This window comes from Amphiprion ocellaris, chromosome 1 (genome assembly GCF_022539595.1).
Source record: "Amphiprion ocellaris isolate individual 3 ecotype Okinawa chromosome 1, ASM2253959v1, whole genome shotgun sequence".
Classification (NCBI taxonomy): Eukaryota; Metazoa; Chordata; class Actinopteri; family Pomacentridae; genus Amphiprion; species Amphiprion ocellaris.
In genome coordinates, this window is record NC_072766.1 from 17,296,568 (window position 1) to 17,323,476 (window position 26,909).

Genomic DNA, 26,909 nt, shown 5'->3' on the forward strand with positions numbered 1-26,909 from the left:
ACATCTGACTGCAGAAATACTGCATTAGAGTCTGGATTGTATATGTTCTGAAACCACTCCATTTCTCCGGTGCTATCCAGCAAAGTTTGAGATCATAATAATTTAGTCACAATTAAAGCATGAAGTTACACAAAAGCACCACTTAATTGCAACAAATGTGGAAAAGGTTAAGGAGTAGCATGATTACTTACCTAATCATCTGTAAGACAGTTGTGTTAAATTTTTTAATCTGCAAGGTATACACCTGTGATGGTAGGAAAACCTTTACTGTATCAGTGTGAGTACCTGCTGGGGGTGTAGTAACACTGAGGGGAAGACTCTCAACACAACCCTGTGTGTTACACCCTCTGATCCAGAAGCTGTAGTTAGTGTATGGCTGCAGGTCAGCCACAGACAACCAGATACCTGCTGCTGTACTTCCATCCAACACACCTTCACCATCTAAGAGACAGAGACAAAGACAGGTAAGGTCTTAGGTCAAGCACAGAGTATATATATTCAGTGACGAGGAAAACGGTCATGTTTCGCACAGATTATTTTCAAAGAACATTTCTACATGTCTATAAGTCTCTCTCTACATATGTAGCAGAAAAGGGCGAAAGAAAGAGTTAATGAGAGAGAAATACAGCTTGATATTAACTAAGAGTGATCAAAAGAGAGAGGTCTCCATATTGAGGTTATGCAAGGATAGTCAAAGAAAAAGGATCAGAAAATTACACTATGTAAGCCTATCCAATATATTTAGATAGACGCACATACACAAACACACGCCAGTTCTGTGTGAACTGATGAAGGCAGTTTTTATCAAAGAAACAATGAGTTATGGGTAACTAGAGCGAAACACCATCTCTCTTTTTCTTCCAGACCTCTTCTATCCTTCTCTACACTCATTTTCATCTGTCGGTTCCTCTGTGAGGTGCAGATCAAAGTCTCTGACTGTGTGTGATGGAGAGACTTGGTGAATATGCTGAAGTTAAACAATGAGTGTGTGTGAGTGTGCGTGTTCAAATTCCTTCTTCCTCTTCTCTTTCCATGTCCAGTTCTTCTGTTCTGTTCTTTGTTGGTCCTCTCCATGATTTTGTTGTTCTTCATGTCTTACGTTGTTTATACTTGCAATCCTTTCTAATACATCTATGGTAATATGGGCGTCTCATCTCCCCTTTCTCTATACAATATTGTTTCAGTGCTACTCATCTTTGTTCTTCCTTCCATCTTCTGTTTTGCTCTACACTCCTACATCATTTTTGCTCTCAAGTCCCTGACAATATAAAAGAAAGTCTTTTCTTTATCACTCTGGTTTGATTACTTCTTCTTTAAGCTGTGCATTTCATGCCTGACTTTCAGTGTAAGTTTGCTTTTCTGGTGAGGAGACTGACTTCGTGTGTGTGCTTGTACTTATGTTTCCATCTCTATCCATAATACCTGGTTCTACTCATTAAAAAAAAAACTTTTTTGCCAAAAAACCTACTTGTTGTTAAAACTGGTAATAATTATAATAATTAATTGTGTGCACAGGAAAGCAGCATTAAATTCTGCATTATAACAGTATGATGAATTTGCCAGTCGCCATTGTCATGCACGCAAAGCACTGTTTGTATGTTTCAAATCTATTCCTGTGTATTTTTTTTGGGCCTTTTTGTTGGCTTTATTCGATAGGTTGCTAGAAGCAGACAGACAAGTAGGGAGAAGAATGGGGGGAAGACCTGCAGTAAAGGTCCGTAAGCTGGAATCGAACCCAGGCCACGTCGGGGACTATAGCCTCTGTTTATGGGTTGCCTGCTCAGTCAGCTGAGCTATCTGGGCACCCATTCCTGTGTGTTTTATTCACAGAGCTACAGTGGTTCTGTGATGGGCTTTGAGCACATTCAAAACACTGGAAACTACAGCAAAGGAATATTTGGCAAATTAAGTTGTCTTTACATTTTATGACAGATTTTTTCAGCTCGGTGGACAAATGTTTTATAAATGATGTTAAAAATAAACAAATAAATAAAGCAGTACATGGTATTCTATGTATTTTTTGTCTAGTAAGTACGTGAAACGTGTATATTTAGCAAGTATGTATTTATTTATGTGTGCTGCTGTGCATGTATGTTAAGGTTTTATGTTCTTGCGGTGTGGTGAGAATGGCTGTACCTTTGCTTTTGCAGTACAGTGTGTAGCTGAGGTTCCCATTTGGTCTAGGAGGGGCTGTCCAGCGGGCTCGGAGTGATCTAGAGCTCTGATTGGTCAGCTCCAGCAGTATGGGGCCTTCTGGGACCATTTCTAATGTGCGCATCTCCACCTGATTTAAAAAATTTAAGAAAAAACACACAAACACACTTATGTTCACATGCCCAGAAGAACAGACATGGAGCACAAGCACAAACAAACTACAGTATTTTATCCTTTTTTTTCTTTTTTTTTTTACTACAGTTCCACTCACATTCATCCATCCATCCGCTCTATGTGAAATATAAAAACATATAATGTAATCTGCCTCTCTGTGAAAAGGGTCATCATAATAGTGCTATATTTCACTGAGTGGGTTACTTATGATGTTAAAATGTAACAGTTTAAAATGAAACTGTTCAACACAGCATTATCTCTGCCTGTAGTTTATTCTCTTCCTTTCATTCCTTCTCTTTCACTCCCTCTCCTGCTACATTCCTTTCATGTTTTCTCTCAGTCTATTCACATCTACTTCTCTTTCCACCATTGCAATCTTCTTCCGTCTCATTTCTTCCTGTTTCGCTCTCCTGTCCTCCTCTCCTCTGCTGCCCTTTGCATCCCTTCCACCTCATCTCTCACTTTGCTCTGACCATTTACTCTATCCTCATCATTTTGCTTTTATCCCTAAATTCCCTCCTTCCCTGATTCCTTTCTTCTCCTTTTCCCACCCATCCTGTCATCTCTTCCTCTTTTCTTCTTCATCCTGTTTTACCCCGCTCACCTAAACCACCCTCCTCTCCTCCTGTTCTGCTGTGTCAGCTGTTCTCCGAGTGTTTGACTAAACATGGCGTCTGTATTGGAAAAATGCCCCAAAATATGGCCTGTCGTCAGAGACGTCGTGGAGCATGGAGTGGCATTTCCTACCAAATGTCACTGTCGCCACGCCAACCCTCGTTATTGAGCCGAGAAAATCGATCACCTTTATGACACCCAGTGACACACACGCACACACAGACACGCACACACAATACGTATACACTTTGTACATGTCTGAGGCGACTCTTCCACATGTGCCACCGTTAATGTGTGTTAGTTACAACAATAATTTGCTTCATGAAAATATCTATTTTGCTGTTTTAGCAGCTTTATTTCAACAAATGATGTGACATGATTCACGCAATAGAGAACTTTATGCAGTTTTTGCTGCTCTAATGATCAGATTTTGGTTTGAAGAACAACAGAGTTTTATGGAATATATGCATTTGGTAGCAACTATAGATCACAGAGAAAAAACACTGTAGCACAAGCTCTGAGAGCATAAAGAAAGTTTTAGTTTATATACATTTAAAAGGCAATTTTGGGTTAGTATTACAAACACTGCAATGACAAGGTATCTTGCAATATTCTGCAGCTGTGCATGTCTAGAAGTACGCGATTCACTGACCATTGGTCCTTTGCCACAGCCCTGTGCTGTACAGGCCTGAAGCCTGAGAATGTGTCGGCTCCATGGAGAGAGTCCCTCCACCACGAAAAACCTCTGAGAGGAACTGGAGTTTAAAATGAGAACGCCATCCAGCCAAAGACCATAGCTGGTTATAATGCCTGTCAAGAGAACACATCTGATTATGACATGCATGATATACAGGAGAAAAACAAAAATGATTGAAGCAGACAGTTTAATGGCAAAGAACGTCTTGCAGGCTTCTAAAAACTGGAGCTTTCCTCCGCTTTAGCGTTTAATTTTATAAAATAAGTTTATTGTACATAATTTACTTTGTATAGATTGCCTGTACTCCCTGCCCTGATCCACCTCTTTAAAAGTCTGACTGTAAAGCCAAACTATAAAACAACAACAACAACAAAAAAAATCATATAGCTGTTGAGGATGTCCACATTTTCTGATCATTCATTAGCTTTTTTCTAAGTTTGTTATTTGAACGTGACGTACGGGGATCACGATCAATCTGTTTTGTGTCTTGGTCTGAAAATGTGCCACATTCTTTTTCGCATCATTTTTAGAAGATCTCCAAATACTCTTTTTTCTGATGCTATTTACAATCTGTTTGCATTGGTCACTCATATAGGAAAGGAATGTGTCCAGATAATCACAAAATGAGCTTTTCTACGCTGGGATGCGGTCTGGGTCACTTGGATTACAATGCAAATGAAAACTGACTTAGGGGCTCCAGACCTGCCAGTCAGTGTGTCCTAGAGTAGTTCAATGATGAAAACAGCACAGAAATGACAAATGTAACCATAGGCGTTAGGAGGATAAAGGCCCTGAGAAGGACAGTAGTACTAGAGTGAACATGCACACACACACAAAGACACAAATGAGGGTGCAAATAGGTGCACATACCACAGACGCACACATATGCACCAAGATACATGCACATTTAGATGGGAGCTCACACATACATGCACACACACATACACCAGCACAATAATTACATTACATTACATCCACCTAATAAAAAAATGAAACAGTACGGTGACGAATGTGCTTTTCCTTAATAAAAATGCATACAGGGGGCTCAAAAGATCAGTGCTAAGAACTAAGAGTCTATTCTGCTTTAATCATGTGTGGGTTTTATTATTGCTCAATACAGATATACACACCTATCAGGGAAATGAAGACACAAAAACCCCACGGACGCAAGCTACATCTGGGAAGCTCTTAATGTGGCCAATCACATGCGTGTGAGAGTGTGTGTATATGTGTGCGGACATCTGTATGTGATTGTGTGTGTGTATAAGCCCATATCAGTATAGGCTGTAATAAAGACAGGTTGGGAAATGAAGCAGCGAATGCATAACAGGCTTATTTCCCCTCTTTGTCTGCGTGTTGCCCCGACCTAATCCCCGAGAGGATTATCCCCCACAAATCCCTGCGGAATTGGGGAGAAGGGGGAGAGAGAGAGAGAGGACGAGAGAGAGAGAAAAATAACGCAGGATCTCACTCCTCTGGAAACCATCACCATCACTATCATCATTGTTGCCATCCATTTATAAAAAAAAAGGAGTCAATGGAAAAAAAAAGCCACTGAGCTCTTCTTCCTTTTAAAGCAAAAATTAAAGCTTTTTAAGCATGAGATAATCGGGTAATCATGATTAAGTGTCTCCCTTGTTATAAATTTCTGTCATCAGATGAGAAAAGCTTTAAGTAATTTATCCAGGCTAATATGCACACACATCACAGGGTTTATGGTGCAAAATGCACTCATGTGGCATTAAGCGTAAAACACACGATTCACGTCACACACACACACACACACACATTATGGAATTACACATACTTTAACGAGCATGACAGTAACATTTGATAATATGTGACAGTGCGTTGTATGTTGGAGACTGTGAAATGGTGTGGGAAATCCTCAGATGGTTTTCATCACTTAATTAATTTGGTTTCATGAGATACACTATTTGTTCATATAGTCCTCGATAATTCATGTTAGTATTTTTGTTGCAAAAAGTACACAATTTTACCATTAATAGTTTTACTAAGACATAAAAGAACATTTTTTCCCAATGTATGTGCTATGTAAGGATACAAATTTCATAATAATATGCTTTGTTTCCCTTGTAAAAATATTTTTAGGGTAATTTTTTGCTTTTACTACTGACAGCCTTTTGGCTTACACTGGTACATTTACTGTGATGCTGATTAATGCACATTACCTGTGAAATAATAAACAAGAACACATAAAGAGCAGATAGAAGCAGAGACTGAAGGTGAAAGAAGTGCATCCAAGGTCCTCAACCAGCTCAATCCGCGGAAGTAGAAGTCATATCTTAATCCTTAAAATATGGGGCTGTCCCATGTTTCATTTCTTTTGAAGATATTTTCAAAATGTTTTCTCTGAGCTCAGATTTATTAAATACAGTATATGTCTGACTGAAACAGATGTGGACTTTAAAACAAGGTGAAAGGAAGATTATAAGTCTTTGAAAACGTTGATGTATTACCAGTAATACAGACAGAAGCATACCAATTGATTGTGGATCACTTTTGCAATTTTCTAAATGAAATCTCACAGCATTTTGTGTAGTTATGCTGCACTGTGTTGGAAACGCGTCTTTTGACAAGTTTCAATGTCTTAATCTCCTGTCAACAAATGGATTCCAAATGAACAACCAATAGATATGACAAACACATTGGTTGAGTTCTGTGTAACAGATTTTAAATGGGTGCAACTAAATTAGATAAAGAACGTAAGAAGAACAGAGAAAACTGAGAGAGAAAGGAAGTCACTGTGAGTCTCTGTGCTTCCAGCCTGCAGTTCTCTCTTCAGTCAAAAGGGAGCACTTTTCATCCACTTAAAGGAGCTCGGTGAAGCACTGCCCTCTCACTCCTGGTTGCTGTTAGTCTCCATCTCAAATTGTTTGTTCTCTCACCCTGTCTCTGTCTTCTGAGTCCTTTCTGCCCTCTCCTTTTGGTTCCTATTTCTGTTTCCCTCTTTTCCTCTACCTGTTTTATCTGTGTCTCTTATGGACTCATCTGATTCTCTTCACACAAAGGGAAATGCTGTCCTGTTTCACAGTAACATGGACAGCATCCTTGAACCATGTACAGTACAGGTCTTCATATCTTTGAGTCCTGTCAAAGACTGGATTACTGTAAGTATGAACACACTGTATTCAGTTTTACAGGTCAGCAAATGTCACATGCTGTTATCTTCATCATGATATTGCTGCTTTTCTTCTAAATGTTTTATTTGTCCTTGGTTTCAAATCAATTTACTTTAGCTAACAAACTGTCATTAAAAAACAATTATTTAAAAAAACACTGGATGGATGACTGACAGCTTGTTTGTGTTTGTACATTTTTACTTCAAATCTCACATTATACTGAATGTCACTACTGATAAATGCATGTATATATGAATGTTACTGGCTGTGTATTTTTGTGTTTAAGTAAGAGTACTCCCTCTCACCATTTGGAGTGTCAGGAGGAGTCCAGCTGACGTTGAGTGCATGTGGGGACAAAGGGCTGACCAGCGGTGCAGGAACATTCTCTGGGGTGCTCTCTTCAGTCTGAGCCTGGCTTGGAGGGCTTAATGTACACCCACCTCCTGTGCAGGCCTGAGATGTACACACACACAAATGAACGTAAGGATGACTGTGACGTTTAAAATGAAAAGATGAAGTAAAGAACTCACAGCCAGTGTGATGGTGTAAGTTGTTCCAGGAGTTAGGTTGCGGAGTGTGTGGTCCTCAAGAAGTTCTGAGCTGTTATAGGCTAGCACAGGCTCTGCACCGTCATGTGACAAGAAGATGGAGTAAAACTCGAAAACGCCATTTGTCTGAGAGGGACGTGACCACCTGGAAAAGAGGAGAGAAAATTGATTCACCAGCAGAATACTATTTGATGTGAGTCAACTTTACTGTACTTCAGAATGTTGCTAAATTTTTGGACTAAATATGAAGCCGATGTTATTTAACCTTTAGCACTCACCTGAAGACACCAAAACCACCAACTTATATTACAAGCAAGATGTTTTGTTAATCTCAAGCCCTTCTAACATAGCACTCAGACTCTGGAAAAACCCACAGACAAGCCACAGTGGTTTGAATGACATATTTGTGATGCACACGGACAGTATAGTTAAGACACTAAACTGTTATTATTTAGTTGTGGCTTATATTATAATTAAAATATTATTTATAGTGCCTGAAAAGTATTTACCTACCTTGGAAGTTTTCCCTTCATATTACTTTTCAACACTGGATCATGGTCAGCTTTATATTTTTAATTAACAGACATTACTTTGTGGAAATCGGTCTTCACTTTGACATGAAAGCATCTGTTGTTGTAAATTCTTGCCAAAAAAGTCTAATTAAATTGACCATGATAAATATTCAAAAAGCAACAAACGGCGAAAACTTCTAAGGTTGGTTACTGCTTATTATAGACATTGTCTTGAAATGAGGGACTGCTTGAAATACATCAACTTATTGTTTATTATTTATGAACGGCAAATATTGTATTATTTGTAAAATTGTGTGTATAAATTAATGGTATATGCACAGGTTAGTACAGTGGCCCCACTAAGACCGAAAGATTAAAATAAGATTGTGACAAAGAGTGAAATGTAAGTATGTGCTGGCTTCTTTGGCAGCCTCATCGTCCAATCACTGCATCAGATCGCTTTGTGTATCTGCATGTCAGTGTGTGCAGACGTGTGTGTGCTTTTATCACTGCGTTTCCATCTGCGAGCAGATGAAAACACAAAGCCGAGCTGTGGTTCCTTACAGACACACACACTCTGTACACACAGCTTCCTTTGTCAGGTAGAGGTGTCTCCTTTTCTATATTTAGAACAGGAAGGTCATCCCCAGCAGAGAGAGGGAGAAGACCAGAGACCGTTTTAGAAACAGAAACATGCCGACTATCCATGACAAAATATTCACAAATAAAAATCCTGGAAAATGTTTTTGTCCATTTGATTAGTGCTGAACATTAATATTATCTGTCTACGACAATCTATCCACTATCTGGTACTAAACATGGTGCGATTAATGCCTGCTGATCAGATGTTCAAGCTATAAAATAATTAAATGTGAAAGATATGTAATCAAAAGATAAGTTGTCCTACATTTCTATCAACCTCAGACAGCATGCTTTTTACTTCATTTTTTCAAAACTTTGCAAATTACAGTTGTGCACTAAACATTGTTTGAATAAACCGAAGTTACAAGTGTGTTTTGATGGACAATGATACAGTGGAACTATCTGATGGAGTATCTGATAATTTTCCTAAGACTTTGGGAATAACCTATGTAGTAAATAAGTCATAAACAAAGGACCATTAAACCATTTTTTATAAATTGTCCTGCAATTCTTACAAATCCCGAGAGGAGCCCAGCTCTCCTGGCATGGTAGCAGAGGGAGGCCATTGTAAAAAGTGATGGATTCCTTTCTTGGTTCCTCCCATTAAAAGCCAGTTTTTGAATGACTGATGAGTGTGTGTTAGCACACAATTAGCCACTGTGGCTAATCTATCACATTTATTATAAGATTTATATGCTGTCGATTGGCAGTGTGATGTATGTCCACTTTTGAAAAACTAAATCAAAGGGGAGTTGTAATAATCTGTATCATAATTCACCATGGTAATGGTTTTAGAAAACCATTGCTTTTAAAAGTGTGTTCTGAAATTAGTGCGAAACAGCCGGGCGTTTTCTCGCCATGTTACGTTTTAAAACCGTATATGAAATAAAGTATGTTCGAAAGCTGCATTATAGGAAACCCACTTTCTGTGACTTTTGTCTTTCCTAGTGCAGACATTGTTTTCCATCAATGCCAGTAAAGAATTACGTACAACACATTTAAGTGTTGAATTTTAAATAAAATCTGAGAAAATGTCAACAAAATGTACTTTGGATTGTGTCAGTTTATCAATGTAGGTCTAGACCTGTCGCGAACATGTCATGTTTTCGAGTATTTGTGACTGTGCACGTGTGCATTCCTGTGTCTGCCTGTTTGTGCATGAATGTGTTTGAATCAGGGAGTGTTCAGTGAGGGCAGGGAATAAATCTGCTGATATTGTTTTGTTCACATCCTGCAGCCTGCCTCAACCTTTCTCACAGTCTCTCACCCTCACTCTCACATATTCCATCTTCATTCCTTTTAGACATTTTTAGACATTCATCCCTACATTCTCTCCTTTAAAACCCACAATTTATCTCTCTCCCTCTTTCTCTTCATCTGTCTTTTCATTTTTTCGCTGCTCTTTTCACGCTCTCTCTCTCTCTCTTGCTCTTACACACTTTTTCTCAGGTTTTCTCACAGACACAATAGAGTGGTATTGACCAGGTATGATCTCTCAACCTTTGCCTATTACCAATGTGCTAACAAGGCAATACACGGCCTTCCCACACACACACACACACACACACACACACACACACACACACACACACACTGGTGAATATGTTGTTCAAAAACATTTTAAATGCTTAAAGTATGACATATTTCCCTGCTCTACACACAACTTAGATGCTGTGTTAAACCAAGTCATTTCAATTTTTTTGTTTTAAATTTCTTTTACAGTTATCTCAGACATTTTTTCTTTTACAAAACATTTGCTGACTTCAAACTTGTAGATGTATTTTTCCATGTTAACCGAATGTCTTCACTCCCACTTGAAATTGTCAGTATTACTCTGTGACACTGATGTTTGTTGATTTAGAGGCCTCTTATTCCTGTTATGAGTCCCAGGTGACAATGAAACAAAATATAATTCTGGAACATATTCAGTTTAACATCTATCCTGACAGCAACTGAACATTAAACATCTGGCTTTCATGCAGATTGACTTTTACATGCACACATCAAGACTTACACACACATCAACACAAAAAACGAGAACATTTGAACATGAACACGATGGAAAAAGTGCAGAGATCTATCATCTGTGTCATCTCCCTCTAAAGGTGAAAGGTCAAGCGCAAAAGAATATTCTGCATGGTAAACACAACGGCAGAAGGTCACTGACTCGCTCTCACCCTCACTCTCTCTCTCCCAGACAAAAATGACGAGATACAAATAAAAAGGAATAATACATGCTGCCTTATTTTTATTTTTACCCTGACCTTTCCAGTGATGCTTAAACATTCACATTTTCCCATATTTCAGTTAGATGTGTACACCTGACATACAGCTGTTTTCTGTATGTCAGGTGTAGGTTTCTTGGCTATACATGGCTGCGTGTTGTGTCATACAACTTCACGAATCCACAATAAATGTATTGTATATATGTGTGTGTCCTCAGTCCACTCCATGTTACATCAGCCTGACACTGGTGACGACAGTTCTCTAATTATTTGTATTGACACATGCACAACTCGTATTAATGCATATCTGAGTGTGAACTTACTCCACAAAAACAGTCCGAGAGTCTAGCAGGGTAAGAATTGGAGCTTGTAGAGGCCCAGGAGGAAGCTGAGAGGTCAGCATTGTAACTTGTGAACTGTTGGTGCAGCCCACTGAGGTGCATGCACTCAGCACAAAGACATGGGTTGAGTACACGCCCAGACCTGAAACACAAACACACATCCGCAGAAGGTAACAGAGAGATGCATAAAAATTCAGACAAGCTCAATGACAGCTCAGAAAACAGAAACACTAACTCATGGTTTTCTTACAACCCCTAAGCTGTCTCTTTTTTTTTTCAGAAATACTCCTGTGTCCACCCCTCTCTTCTTTTAGTGCCGCTTCTTGACTGTTGTTTCTCTTTCAGTGTCTTCTTCGGTCTCAAATCTATTCTCCATCTGCCCCACTGTTGCAATCTCACTCTCTGTAACACAATCTATTCTTGCCATACTGTATAATTACTACGTCCATAATCCTTCCAATCACTGTGAACATCAGACACTCTGCATTATTAACCCAGCATGGATGATATGTGCTCTCATGCCTTCATTAACTTAGAAAGGCACACACGTAACACGTACATTGTTGGCCAGTGTGATGTGTTGCAAATCATATGACTGCATGCAAAATCAACATAAGTGATAATCTATTCTGCTTATATAAAATGGCACATAAGATGACTCTCCTGTGTATGTGCGTTTTTGTGAGTGCGTGTACATCCCTGCATAGAATATGTCTGTGTACAATCTATTGATAGTGTGTCTTGTATGTGTGTGTGTGTGTGCGCGTGTGCGTGTGTGTGTGTGTATCTTAGTGTGTGTGTATCTATTTGCATCCTGGTGAAGCACTCTAGTCTCAGTGGTGTGACATGTGTTTCATACCTTCTTTAGGTCTCTTTAGTGAAAGCTTTCAAAGCAAATTGTGCGTATGCATGTGCGCTAATGTTTAGCTTTCTTTGTTTCTCCACCGCTTCATTTTCATGTGTGTGTTTAGCCTTCTTTTTCAAAGTGCTATTCCCTTGGTGAGGAATGAGACACTCTTTCCTCTTTCAAATGCTAATCCCCCACTCCATTTTGCTTTTCTTCACTCTTCCCCTTCTCTTTACACCGAGGCCCCATCCCTCCACAGTCACAGCTACACTGCAGCACGCACACACAAACACACACGCGCTCTCCCCTCATTTACCAGTGATGTTGTGTTGTCTGTTTTTCCCTCTGTAGACCATTTGGTCGTTGTGATAGAGGAGGTACTCTGTAACGTCTCCATTGGGCCTATCATTGGAACAAAAAAGTAAAATGAGGGTAATATTGTGAAGTTATATATATCATACACTATTTTGATGATAAATTCGTTGTTGGGTTCAATCAATGCATGTTTATTCAAGGTGAAAAAAGCATGCTGAACAAAATCAGACACTGTGGCTGTTATACAACATCATGTACATGTACGATTCAGTCTACCAAAATAAATCATCATCTTCATTTCACAACTGTCTTGTGTTCTCTTGTAAGTAGGTAGGTCAGAAATTACTCAAAAAATATCATTTATAATAACATGCTTCATTAGTGAAGGTTCTATGATAGAGGATCGGGTCCCACTTAAACAATACAGTAACAGCTAACATAAAGACAGAAAGGTGAGGCTGCATATTGTGTATTACTTTGCTGGAGGTTCCCAGGTAACATAGAGAGCTGTGGGTGATGAAACTGCAGCTGGAGGGGAGACAGCATCTGGAGCTGAAATTGCATGAAAAAAAAATACTGTATGTTACAAATATACTGACTGGCATAACGACATAGAAAGAAGTTGCACATCATTCTATCCTTATTTGTAACACTGCTATTTTTTTAACAATCTATCTTTATACGTACTTAGTTATGTGTATGTTGAAACAAGATAAACAGTCATTACCTAACAGTAATGCAAAAAAAGGAACATTTTATCAACATCAAAATATGACTATATCAAAGGGTATACCTTAACGATAAAATAAACTGTGAGAAGTTCCACTTTTATAGAGCTTATCATTCTATAACCTCAAATGTCACAGATTAATAATTAATCAAATTTCATATGACGTTCGACACTGACACAGCTTTGGGTTACTTTTCAAAAGACTGAACACTGGAGGAGAAAAAGTGAAAATTTTATGAAGTTATGTTCCTTGATCTTGTCAAAAAAATGTGCCTGTACAAAAGAATAAGTGAGTAAAAATGTATCTACACATTATGTGTAGGGCAATGGAGAGTTCTAAATAAGTTTTTCTTTTCTAGTCCCCCAAACACGGTTCAGTGTCTTAACTCTGTGCTCAGTGAGAATCGATACAGTAATCAGTTTTTTTTCCCCTTTTACTTCAGATTGATTTTTGCCGTCTCTGTACTGACCCCTGCCGTCACATTATCTCCCCAGCAAGGCCAGTTAGTCCAACACAGATTAATGTAGCGGCGAACATATGAAGAAGAATCTCCCTTTTTCTCTTCAACTTTCCTGATGCACTTCCACAATAAGTAATATGTGCATCTGTGCTATCTGTTTGGTTCATTCTTTAACCATTTTTTATCTTTCTTTAAAAAACTTACATCTTACTCATTCTCCCTTCCCTGTTCCTGTTTATTCAGTTCTGGCTTGTGTGTATTTCTCATCCTGCTTTCTATTTTCAAGAGCTAAAAATCTCCCTAAGTAAATGAGAGTGTTTTTTGAAGTGTGTCTATGTGTATGAGTACATGTGGGTGTTTGTTACCTTCCTCCGGGGTTGTGAGACTCAATCTTAAATCATCATCATCACTGCTGTCATTATAAAGACTCTCAGCGCAGCCAACAGGACTACAGGCACTTACAGTGACAATGTATCGAGTGGATGGAGTGAGACCTGACAGCACACCTAGAGAGGAGCATGAACATGTCAGCAAGGAAAAGAAGTGGAAAACACAGACAGAACATATTTTATTCAAAAACAGAACTTTGAAAGATACCCACTTGACTTTGCTAACTCAGCTATGTGTCAGAAGGGGTCTTTGCAACATACAGATGGGCGCTTGAGTGCTGTTTTAACTCTTCGAGCCCCAAAAACATACTAGTAGGTATCAAATGTACATATTTTGGAACAAAATCGCTGCAGTTACTCTATTTGTCAGATCCTGAAATTGTAAAAACAGAAAACCTTTATTTTCTACTTTCAAGATAAGAGACAAACATGGAAACTAAATCAAAAGGTAAGTAGTATAATATCTATATTATGTTTAGTTACCATTTTCCCCAGTACTGGTCACATTTGGGGGCACTTGGAAAACGCTACACATGTCAATTCCAGGTTTTTTTCAATGTTTGCAAAATGAATAATGAAAGAAATTCAACTTTTGCTTTGACTTTTTTTCATCATTTATGACATTCTAACTTTTTTTATGCTGCACAGAACACTTTTTGAGTTCTCTCTAAGTCTAGCCATGATTGTGCTGTTTCCATAGTGGTGCAGGACTTTAAATTGCAGCAATAAATGAGCCCACAGAAGTAAAGAAACACAAAAAAACTGCTTGGAGTTCAGAGGTCTAAGAATAACTTGAAAAAAGTGTACATATCCTTTAACATTTTGTGCCAAACCTGCCATACCTGGCTAAATGCCTTTCATTTTTCTCCTTTAAACGTGTTTAGTGTATTGCTGAAGTCTGAATCAATTAGCTTCAATAGTGCAATTTAAATGCTTTACTTGTTTCTATGTGCTGCTGTTGCTAAGCAAATTTACTGTGTTTGGCAAACAAAGAGAGTCTATTCTAATTGTAAAGCCTCAGTCGTCTCTCTCTCTGATGTTTTTTGTCCTCGCTGTCTTGGCCCCTCTCCACTCCTCTCTGCATTTCCTAAGTCACTCTTTTACATCCCCTCCCTTCTCCTCCACCCCCTTCAACTCTCCCCACCTTCTGTGTCCAATCACCCTGCACTTGTCTCTTCCTTTCGCTCTCTCTCACTGTTACCCATGTCTTTTAATTCAATTAGGGGCCAGGGCCCCACTCCGCTGCCATTACACCCTCATTTGCTTTCTGTGTTTTTTAGCCATTGGTATAATTCTGCAGTCAGGTGTCGAGGCCATCATAAATTAAGAAGAAGCCTTATCGAGGTGGACTTAATGTCTGGCAAAGAGAGGGGGGAGGGACCGAGGAGCAGCGAGAGAGACGCTGAGAAAGACGGAGACAGAGAGCTCATCTTCATATTTGCCTAGAGACATGGCAGAGTGGATGAGAAGGGGGACGAATAGCAGCAGCGGACGCAGACATCATCATCATCATAAAAGATGAAGTGAAGAAAGATTGAAAAGTGAGGAACAGAGAGAGAGAGAGAGAGAGAGGAAAGGAGCGATGCCAGGGTATGACATCATTGGGGTAGTCCTGAGTGTCTTGTTCCAAATGGAGACAGTCTCCTAAAGCTGGGGACTTGCCAAGGAGACATTAACAGGGTTGCCTGGGACAGTCGGTGTTTGTATGAAAGACAGGAGGAAAGTGAGTGAAAAAGGCAGTGTAAATGTGTTTTCAGTAAGGGCCAAAATGTCCTTACAGGTATCACAAGAAGGCAGGAAGAAGTCAGCTGCTATAAGTTTACTAGAACAATAAATGCAAGCTGAACTAAAGTTTTCATAATTTATGTGTGTGTCACTTTATGCGCCTTGCGATGTTTGTCACTTTTTGTTTTTCAGAGAAGAGTTAGCTGTCATTTTAATAGATTAGATTGGACTGGATTCAACTTCATGGTCACTGCGGTTTGGCATCCAATCCAAAAGTGCAAAAAGTAGTGCAAGGAATAAAAACATGTAAATAATACATATAAACATATACTGCCTAAAGAATGAGTGAGGCACGGGGCGAAATGGGTTAAAAAGCAAAATGAAAATTGGTTTTCAGTTTTCTGCACCTCTCCTAAATTTGGATTTGAAGCTGATGTAATATTTACACCATCAAAGATTAGTGTATGTGTTTTACCTGTGAAATTTCCATTAGCCAGGTATGTGGCTGTGATAGGCGGTGCTTCAAGATGGTCTCTATTGTAAGCCTTCAGCTCGTATCTGTCAATCAGCCCTCTGATGTCACCAGTGGGTGGCACCCAGCTCACCTTGGCACTGAAGCCACTGAAGCTCTGCACTGTGGTAGGAGGCGGCACAGACGAAGGTACTACAGTAGAGAGAGACAAAGACAGACAGAGAAAAAGGCAAAACGAGTCAAGATGAGAAGAGACTGTTAATATGGTGGGTCTAGACACAGGAAAAGATAAATAAATCTAGGTAACAAAATAAAGAAAACAACCACATGCAATTATTAAATTAAGCAAAACAGAGAGAATCAAAGACGAAAGAATGACAGTGAGAAAAATAAACAACAGAAATTACATCAGGGCGAGAAAATGTCAAGACAGATATATCAAATTAAAGCTGAACAGGAAAATATACATGAAAAAAGCAAAACAACAGGTCAGGAGCACACGAGATTAAAGAAAAAGCATTTCCCATCTCTCTGTGTTTTAATAGGCCCAGTAAATCATACCTCACCATTAGCATAAATAGTATTTATGAGAGTAGTAACTTTTTCAGCACTGATTTAATACAGCCAGCCATTCATTCTGGGCTATATTTCACAGCAATCAGCCTTCCTCCTTCTCTGTAGCACTCCCCTTATTTCTCTCTCTGACACCCTGAGCAGCTCAGGATTGTCGATCTCCTTTCCTCTCCTTCTTTCCTCCTTCTCTGTCTCTGTCTTACTGCCCCACAACCACCTTCATTTTCTGTCTCCAGTCATCCTTTCATCTTCTTTCGCATCTGTCTATAACCTCACATATCCGGGACTTAGTCCAGGAGTGAAGTGGCCACCATGCAAACTCTTAAAGTACTCAAAAAAAGGGAAATTATAGACATATTCTTGTGTAGCAAATCTCTTTTAATGAACAGCTTACAAATTCTTAATACGTTTTAAAATTATTTAAAAATCTATTTTCTGTGTCCTTTATTTTGCTCATTCAAGACTGCTCTGCTTTCGGTTTTGTGCACAATTGTACAATATATAAAGTACAAAATAATACACTATTGACAAGCTGCTTCATGCAAACTTTTTGTTTTTCTTCTGTCACTCATTAACTTTGTTATTCCTGCTACTTTCGCCCCTTCCCTCTCCACTTCAGCTATTGTTATGCCTTCTCGTTTTGATCTTTTCTTTTCCTCCTCCCTTCATTACCCAATCACCTTGCATATTTCTCCATCTACTCCTACCTCTTCCCCTTTTTTTGCTGTCCACCTTTTCATTTTGACTCTGCACTTCTTCCCTCCTTCCATATCCCCTTTCAGTCTTTGCCCCCCCCACCCCCACCCCCACCCCATCCCACCCCATCCTGCTTATTTCCCTGCAGTTCTTAATGTTTTTAGCACTTTCTCCCTCCCTGCTTCTCCTCCTGCTTCCCCTCCATTCCTCTCTCTGGTCATAGCATGGTGTACTGAGACCTACCAGTGTATCGTTCACTACTAACGAGCAGCTTTATATTACACAAGGGACCACACAGGCCATTCTGGGTTAACAGCCTTTTACTGTGATGCCCTTTATAGAGGCCTTATCAATCTCTCATACAGTCAGCCACATGTAATATCACTGGCTTTGGATAAGTCTCAAACACTGTACAAGATAGTGGAAGTTTTACATGGAAAATCTCTTAACATCAAAGGGAAATTCTATAGAAGAAAGTTAAACAAAGACATAATAGTGATTACTCCTCGCTGACGGTGCCAACATGAGTAAACGGTTTCTCTTTTAGTCATTTGGGGTAAAATCCTACATTTTGTTACTGACTTTGTAAATAAAAAGGCTAATTCCAAAGCCTCAAACAAACATGCACAGATACACACCCCATAGTAATACCTGAGGCTTTGTAATAACGGCCTCCTCTTACACTGTTGGAGATGGTCAGATAAAAGTGTGATAGAAAAAAGCTACTGTGCACAAAATGAACTGTGCTTGTGTGCTAAAATGATGCTTGTACCAGTGCACTGTGTGTGTTATCATTATCATCATATCGGGCTGTAAACCTTTTAGCCTGATAAAACACAGAAACTCCCACTAGCTACTACTTAACAGATGTGAGATGTTTTACCTTTGCCTCGGCTGCGTCCTCTCTGCCAAGGTCCTGCAGCCCAACCTCCTGCACCCAAGGCCACAAACCTGTACAGGTACTCTGAAAAGATGGGTGTTTGCACATAAGAGAAAGGGTTAGAGGTGCACATTTTTTTTTTTTTTTTAACATTCAAATAATGCACACAAAACATTGTATGCCATGTTCTCAGCACTAATGTGATGCAATTTCCAGCTGTAAAATATACATGGATTTCTCAGATGGTTAGCTGGTATTCAGCTCTTTGTCAGCAACTAAACATTGAAGCAAAGAAACATCACCAGCGTAAGCTCAGAGGACATGATATAGAAGCCAGCTACTAGCTAACATGGCAAAACTGAGAAACGTGCCTTACAGTCGTTATAATAGGTCTATGTGTACTACACAACCACAAAAAGTATAACCCTAACCTATTCATTTATTAATATGTACTGTATATGCTGTATATTTTAATGTTAACTCTAATGACAGCTGACTATGAGTAAAAAATAATTTGAAAAGAAAGTGTTGAACTTCAACAAACCACTAGCTCTCAGGATTAAATCAACACTGTGGCAGACACTTCTCAGTGTGAAAAAAACTGGCTGACTGGTGGACATTGTTCTTGTGTTGCAATCTAGATATTTTAAGGGATACAAAAGAAACCTCCCTTCAGAATTTCTCCTACCGACAATACAGTATATACTTTTAGAACACTTACCTTTAACTTCCTTCTAAAAATAATACTGACAGTTGTACATGCTTGTTTATTGAATAACATTTCAGACTGGCTCCAGAAACTGGAGTATCAATGCCTGGTTTTGTTGTCTATCTGATACTTGTTGTCTATCTGATAATCACTGAAATGTTACTTTCAAATAAATGCTGAAGTATTGACAGCTTGCTAGAGTTCCAAACTTCCTTTTCAAATGAGTGCTGTTTCTGTGTTAGTGTAATGTCATGTATACTGTGCATTGTTACCAGTGAAAGGCTGTAGACTATAATCTGTGGCTTGAGTCTTTCTCCCATTATACACCAACACTGAATCATTTCCTCTGCAGTTGTAACGGCTTTCACTGGTTGGACAGCCATCTAAGTAGACTCTTACAGAACTCTGTGAGGCAACGGCTAGATTCACACTTTGACTGACAGTAGGGTTTCTTTCATCACTTCGTATGGTAAGACCCTTAATGCAGCCACCAAGGCCTGTAAAAGAAAAGAGGAGAGCGGAGAGGAGAAGGAGAGTAGAGGAAGAACATGGGAAAGAGAGAACAGAGAAGAGAATATGAGAAGAGTACATATTTCCATTGTAAGAACATTTTACATGTTTAATTATTTAAATTGACACTACTGTGCTCCATTCTCATACCTAACTTTTCATCCTTACATCTTAAACTCGTGCACTTTACTGCTTCCAATATATCATGACACCAGTGGGTTTGAATTGAAGTTGAATTCAGTATGATCTTCAATTTTAGTTGAATGTCAGTAAATTACTCTATACAGTGCAATATGGCTACTAGTTGGTATCTCACGCCAGACACAAAAGCGGGAAAGTTACAAATGAAGTAAACATGACCTGCAAATTCTCATTTCTTCAAAGTCTCCAAAAGAAAACTGAATACAAGGATCCCCAAAGCAAGTAAATGCCATATTAGACAAGCTGCAGGAAACTACACGAGTTCATCGAAACAGCAAGTTGAGCTGCACAGAATTGACCAAATGAAACACTTCTTCTTGGTTGACCATCTGCTATTTTTAATGGGGGACAAGCAATTGCTATTTATCTCACCGTGTTTGTGACTTCGGCTGTCCAGTGCAGGATGTATGAGCACCGTTGGCACGCCCCCCAAATAAAATGGTGAATCAACTCTCAGCCTTGCTGTCCCTCCCATTCCCCTTGTTTCTTCGGCCCAGTCATCAATGGCAGCGGAGATGAGTGAGCCACGTTTTGCCAATGACAACTGTTTCCAGTCTCCATCACAGTAGCCAAGTCCCACCCACATGCTGAGTTCAATCACATGACCTTCAGAGGCAAGAATGAAGGACAGAAGACCCGCTTCCAGTTCCACCTAAAGTACACACCAGTAAATAAAATATCAAAACTAATCCTGTCATCTTACTGTGAAGATTCATTTCAGTCTTTCCAACAATCATTTTAAATGCATCTATTTCACATACCAGCATATAGTCTTCTGTTTGTGTGTTGTATGTAAAGATCAAAAGTGCACTGAGCTGGTCGGTTCTGAAATCCATAGAAATGTCAAAGTCCTGTCCTCCGCTGAATACACCTGCACCCAACTCCAAGTACCCTGAAACAAGGAGGAAATAAGTGGCTACAACATGTAATTTTAACATCTGTTCTGTCATACACTCAAAAGTGACAGACAAATAAAAGATTGGATGATGAGGCCTTTTTGCAAATCAATAATGGAGGAAATGTACACTAATGAACCCGATCTTTCACACAGAGGACAATTAACTTATCATCATATTTATCAACATGAAACCATCTCATTATCACCAACATCAGCAGCAAGCATCTTATTAAGATATACAGCACTGCCAGTGTATTAGGGGCACTAAAAATAATTTAAACTTGTGTCTGAACACAGCTTGACACTCCACAGAGCTTTTCGTTCCAGCTGCTATTACCCATGTGTCTGTATCACAGGCTCATGTTTTGTGTTACAATTTCGCTCTGTAACATGTAGTAACGTTGCACACTGTCCTTGAGGACTATCCTCATGAAACAAGGAAATCAATTTATAAAATCATCTATAGGATCCTACCATGACCCAGAAAATGGGCTCCGTCCACAGTTTGAAGAGGACATCCCTCCCAGCTTTCATACGCTGCTACCTTCTTGGTGGCTTTTCCCCAGTCCAGAAACTGCCATTCCTCTGAGGGACTGTCAATCATCTTAAAACTCACATCTCTCAGGCAACCAGAGAAGCCCTGTCGCACGAGTCGGGCATCTCCTGGTGAGACAGGCAAGAATAAAAACCACAACTGTCAGTCTAAAATTTTCACTTAATGCTTCCGATCTATGAATGGATGAAATTTTGAGTTCAGCTTGTCAGGGCCAATAGGCATCCAGAACTTTTATAAGAATACTGAGAGTTACAGTGTCAGTACCTGAATATAGGAATGATGACAAATTTTAGAAAGGAAAGTAAATTAGACAAGTAGCAGTAAGGCTGAACCTCAGTCCAGAGACAAAGGTTTATATTCCTTCCTAAATTACACTTGATGGGGACAGTAAACACGTGTATAATCAATCAAGTAGCACTACCTGGATTATTGATTAAGAGCTTTTTGGAAGAATTCCTTCTAAGAACATCAGTAAAGTATATTACAAAACTGGCCATCATCCAAGCCAGGTTCACAACAGCAAAATGTAAAAAATCAATTTAAAAGTTACAAATTGATTGGAAACTTACCTGAATCCTCTCTCAGTAGAGTAAAATCTTCAGGCAGCCCTCCAATGAACACCCCAGTGTTCTCACCGATAATGGTGCTGCCGCTGGAAGCTGATGCACTTCCTGGTAGTGGAAGAGGTAAGATGGTGGGGTTACACAGAGGAAATGTGGCGGGGCAAAAAGAAAATGTGGAAGAAATTATGAATAATTATAAATATGACAAATATGACTAAAGCATTGAGGAAGCAAAAATAGATGGGTCATATTAGAGTAAATGGAAAGACAATAAAAGGGGGGGAAAGACGAAGCAGAGCAGAGGAGTGGGACTACATTAAAGTTATGCTAACAGAGATTCTTTCCAGATTTACCCAGAAAGAACCTATCTGAGAACAACTGAGGAACATCAGTGTCTTCCTGCATGTGTGAAGCACCATTTTTCTCATCAGACATCGAGTGGCTGGGATTAACCTGACTAATACCACCATGTGGAGCCAGGTAGATTTACATACACAGAAACACATACATGCACATTCCTGTCAGTCTCACACTTTTCACATTCAAGCACATGTGTAGATGAGCGTAACATACTCACATTCACACTCACACACCCACACACAGAGCAGAAACACACAGTGGTCAGTATGAATATGAGAAGAGTTACCTCTGTATTGATCGTTTACAACGATTGTTCCCACGGCCCCTCGCCTTGTTGCTGTGATGCTGTGCCACTGTCCATCATTGTAGCGGCGCCCTCCATCACCCTGCACACTCACAGCCACTGCTGAGCCCTACGCACATAAACAAGCACACAGAAACCCACTGTACAGGCAAGAATGTAAACCTATAGACATTAATGGTGTGAAGACATCCACTGACTTATACATCATTTTCAACTCTGACCGTAAGTCTGCATGTCTTACTGTAATCAGAAAAGTAAATCTATACCCTCTGGCTTAAAATAAAACAGTTTTTGAATAACAGTGCAATCAAACATGCTGACTTCGTCAATTCTGAAATGATCACTTTGTTAGTGCCTTATCGAACAAGTTTAGACATTCGGGATTTGTGACATATTACACACACACTACCCTCAAAAGGACATGGACATGCACATATAATCATCAAAGTGTTGTTACAGGGCTTTTTGCTACCTATTAAGTATGACATCATTGTTGCGATCAGCTTTTAGCAAGTAGGCAAAGAGTAATGTAGTAAAACAAGAGTAACGGGTGCGTGCGCACACATACACAGACACACATGCAGTGATGAAGATTTAATGATGAGATCAATAAATGTATGAATGCCAGAGTATATCAGCCTCTGACATCTTTACTACCATTGCTAGACAGCTCTACTTAACAAGACAACGGAGGAGGGGTCTATTTATCTATTTTTCTCCAGCTCTCCTTTTCGCATACACACAAACTCGCCCGTTTGAATCACTTGCCTGGGGATTACTAGCAGTGGAAGCAACGAACACTCAACTCCCCAAGAAACTGATACTGAAGAGCCCTTAGGCAAGGCATTTAGAACATAACTGCTTAAGTAGGTTTGTCCAATAGGCAGATGATAAACGGGAGCTTTTACTGAAAATCACCACTGTCACTGTCATTCTGTCAGGCAACATATAGCATCAGCTGAAGACATTATGTGCTTTAAGAGTAAATAGTTGGATGAAACCCACACCTCACTTTAGCAAAGACCCACTGATGAGGTGGTGTCATCTCTTGAGTGGTACAGTGCTTGACTGAGGTGTCTGTCCACTACTGAATGTCCCAATGCCCAATCTCTTTAATATACACTGAGGAGATGGTGGACACACACACACACCAAATAAATAGCACTTATCCAAAGTGCTGCCCCTGTGGCTTTCCCAGCTATACTTGGCAGCCCCCTTCTGAATATGAGCAAAGTGTGTGTGTGTGTGTGTTTGTGTGTGTGTGTGTGTGTGTGTGTGTGTGTGTGTGGGGGGGGGGGGGTATACATGGATACATGTAAGAGACAGACTGAATGAGCAAAAATGTGAGGTGTGTGCACACGAAAGCAATCTTTTAAACACAGAGAAGAGGTGGACACAGGATGAAATGGTTTGTCACTTTTTCATTAGATGACACTTAAATCTCTTTTTGCTTTTATCTGTGTCCTCGTCTCACTCATTGTCTGCACTGAGGTTGTGTATATCCACCTGTTTTTTGTCATCTATTTGTGTAACAGTATTTCTGTTTCACATGATGCAATGTTAGTCCAGGTCTTCACCTGTGTAGATAAATTTGAAATCCTTAAGGACAGTTTTTGACCTTCTATGTACAGTAAAACAGCAATTAAACCAGTATTTTTTAATAACTGAAGTTTTTAAAAAAAAAAAAAAAAGGCTTACACAGTCTTGTCATCTCAAAAGTCTCATGGTAATTTGTTGCAACTTGTCCAGTGTGTACCGAGCACAAGCAAACTCACTCATTCAATTCCAATTTCTGTTCATTTGCTATAAGTATTTAGGCTGTTCCTCTTGATAAAATCACCAAAGTGGCAGTAGATTGATGTCAGTCATAAAGTTGGTTTGGGACAACTATTGTCAGAACTAAGTCTAAGACACATTTTCCACTAAAGTAACAACAACTCAATTTGCGCTGCCTCATTTGAATGAACCTCCCACCTGTTTGTTCCTTTCTTCCCACCTGTGCACAGTGTGCTCTGTACTTGGCACAAACATATCACACAGATGTGCAAAGCAAATTTCAGGAAAACTGAACCTTCAGACAGCCGCTGGAGTTGACAGTTGGTAACAAGTTACTGCACGCTCCTACATCTCTCTAAATAGGAATATTATGAAGTTACAATACAACACATTATTGATTTTTGTTCCGTATCATATTTTCGTTTTCATTTTTAAAAAAAATATATTTAATCACTGAGTAGCCCTATTAGTTCAGTTTTTCTGGCTTTTTGTCTTCGTTTTTCATCAATGTTGAACAAAATGATGAATGTCCTGATGCTTTTTTGACACAACACAGACGTTAAAAGTAACTAAACATTTCTGTCTCTCCTGATCAGTCACATGTATTTTTTCCTTGCTCGCATACCAATAACAATCGGAAAGCCGTGTAATTTACAGAAATTTTAACAATAATTTTTATGACCATGAGCCTCTTCTAGCCGCTTACAGGCGTTTTGTGTTTGCCTCTTGTCTGCAACTGAGACCAACGGACAGTGACAGTGTGGTGCATTTTTCTAATTTGCATGTCTTTTGCATACCTAAAATATGTAATACTTTATCTAGCTAGAGTTAGTCTGTGGCAAGTGCTACATGTATATAGCACTCGTTATGATGCTGTATAGCATCACAGCTTATGGTAAACAATATACAGAGGTGGAAAAAAGTTTTTGGACAACCCATGCATTTGTGAAATATTCCATTAAGAATCACTCCTAGGACTTCAAGTGCAATTTCTTTTACTACAGTCACAGCCAAAATACTCAACAAATCCTAAAAAAGCCATTAAACACTTAAAATTGATTGGTTCCATAAAAATACATAAGAAATTTTGAGTATTGGGTCATTTTGGTACCAGCGATCCACTAATGAAGGTTGTGCTTTTTACTGAAAGACACAATATTTGTTGCTGTGCTTCGTGTCTACATAAAGCCAGCACATTAGAAAGTTCTTCAGAGACAAAAATGGCTAAAACAAGGAACCTAATGCAGGAAACACACCTGAAGATACAGATTCTCAGCCAAGAAGGGTATAGCTGCTGCCAGATAGCCAGGAAGTGCAGATGCAGTCCTTCAGCAGTTGGATACACTCTGCAGAAATACAGATGAACCAACAGCTTGGAAGACAAACCGAGATCTGGATGTCCAAGGGTTTCTTCAGCAAGAAATGACCGCATCCTGATCCGCATGTGCAGGGAAAATCACCGAATGACATCACAGGAGATTCAGCAGCAGTGGTCAAACCAAATTGGTGTCCAGTGTTCCAACCGCACTGTACGTAGCCGACTTTTAGATCACGGCTTAAGGTCCTACAGGGCTGTCAAGAAGCCCCAGATCAATGAGAGACAGAGGTTAGCCCGCCGTCGTTGGACCCAAGCACACAAGAACTGGACAGTCAGGAAATGGAAGAAGATTCTGTCATCAGATGAGTCCAGTTTCCAGCTTTATCTCAATCCTGCTAATGTGAGGGGACGCAGAAGGCCAGGCGAAGCATTATCTCCAGCATGTGCAGTACCTACTGTCAAGCATGGTGGAGGCAGTGTCATGGTTTGGGGATGCATGAGTGCTGCTGGTGTTGGTCATCTCACTGTCTGTGATGGCACATTGAACTCTGATAAGTATTGTGCCATTCTCAAACCCACATGCTCCCTTTGCATGTGCACTGCTCTGTCAAGGTCAAAACTGGATATTTCAAGAAGATAATGCCCCTTGCCTCACATCCAGGGCCAGCAGAACTTGGCTGCAGGAGCTCAGTATTCAGGTCTTAGAGTGGCCAGCTCAATCCCTGGACATGATTGAAAATCTGTGGCGGATTATTAAAAGGTCTGTTTCAAAGTGTAAACCAAAGAATCTAGAAGAATTAAAAGCAGTAATTCAAGAAGAATGGGAAAGATTACCTGTCAACAGAGTGAAAGGCTCGTGGGGAACATGGCAGCCAGGATTAGAGCTCTACTGCATGCTAATGGCAGGACTAGTATATAATATAATTTACTATATAATATAAATTTGATGACATGATGGTTTATTTATTTTTTTTGTTCAGCTTTAACCACATTCTCTGTTATTTGTTGCCTTTGATACCGACAATGTTGAAAACTGACATAGTGAAACTGTCAAGAATTTAGTTTTGCTAGTTTTTCTTGTAAACAATGAGCAAAAAAAAAAAACATTTGTATTTGTTTGTGTCTGTCAAATGCAGCCACACATTTTGAAACACAAAGATTTTTCCACAAATATTACATGATAATATTTGAGATAAAAATTTTATGGGTGTCTGAAAACTTTTTTCCACCACTGTAGCTGCATCCCTGTGTACACTGTAATCCATAAAGTACCACCCACCAGCACCCATAGAGTGTAAACTAGATGTGAAGGTCTGTGCATGTTTGTGTTCCAGCATGTAAATAAAATTATTTTTAGTCTAACTCGTGTTTTGGGTTTGCTCTTCGACTTGTGACAGGAAGCTTTTTTGAGTCCTCTTTTACTTCAATGTATGCAAGTGTGTGGCAGCTCACATGTGCACATATTTATGAGCATATCACTTTCCTGTGTCATGCTAAATTACCACCCACCCCCCCTGCACTGGTAATCCCATTAGGCTAGCTCAACAGGCTAATAGGGGGAAGTAATGGGCCCAG

The 26,909-nt window shown here is 39.5% G+C and overlaps 1 protein-coding gene across 1 annotated transcript in view; it reads right to left on the reverse strand.

Moving 5' to 3' along the window:
- Nucleotides 1-26,909, reverse strand: part of ush2a (Usher syndrome 2A (autosomal recessive, mild)) — a 209,824-nt gene that overhangs the window by 100,260 nt on the left and 82,655 nt on the right. Inside the window, exons 31-47 of the mRNA XM_055010958.1 lie at nt 22,223-22,349; nt 21,583-21,684; nt 20,932-21,120; nt 20,321-20,451; nt 19,932-20,211; nt 19,121-19,345; nt 18,143-18,223; nt 15,994-16,182; nt 13,770-13,910; nt 12,690-12,765; nt 12,215-12,300; nt 11,034-11,193; nt 7,314-7,476; nt 7,089-7,236; nt 3,596-3,753; nt 2,137-2,284; nt 286-441 (exon numbers count right to left, since the gene is read on the reverse strand). Coding sequence (XP_054866933.1) covers nt 286-441; nt 2,137-2,284; nt 3,596-3,753; nt 7,089-7,236; nt 7,314-7,476; nt 11,034-11,193; nt 12,215-12,300; nt 12,690-12,765; nt 13,770-13,910; nt 15,994-16,182; nt 18,143-18,223; nt 19,121-19,345; nt 19,932-20,211; nt 20,321-20,451; nt 20,932-21,120; nt 21,583-21,684; nt 22,223-22,349 — 2,560 coding nt within the window. The remainder of the gene's footprint in view (nt 1-285; nt 442-2,136; nt 2,285-3,595; nt 3,754-7,088; nt 7,237-7,313; nt 7,477-11,033; nt 11,194-12,214; nt 12,301-12,689; nt 12,766-13,769; nt 13,911-15,993; nt 16,183-18,142; nt 18,224-19,120; nt 19,346-19,931; nt 20,212-20,320; nt 20,452-20,931; nt 21,121-21,582; nt 21,685-22,222; nt 22,350-26,909) is intronic.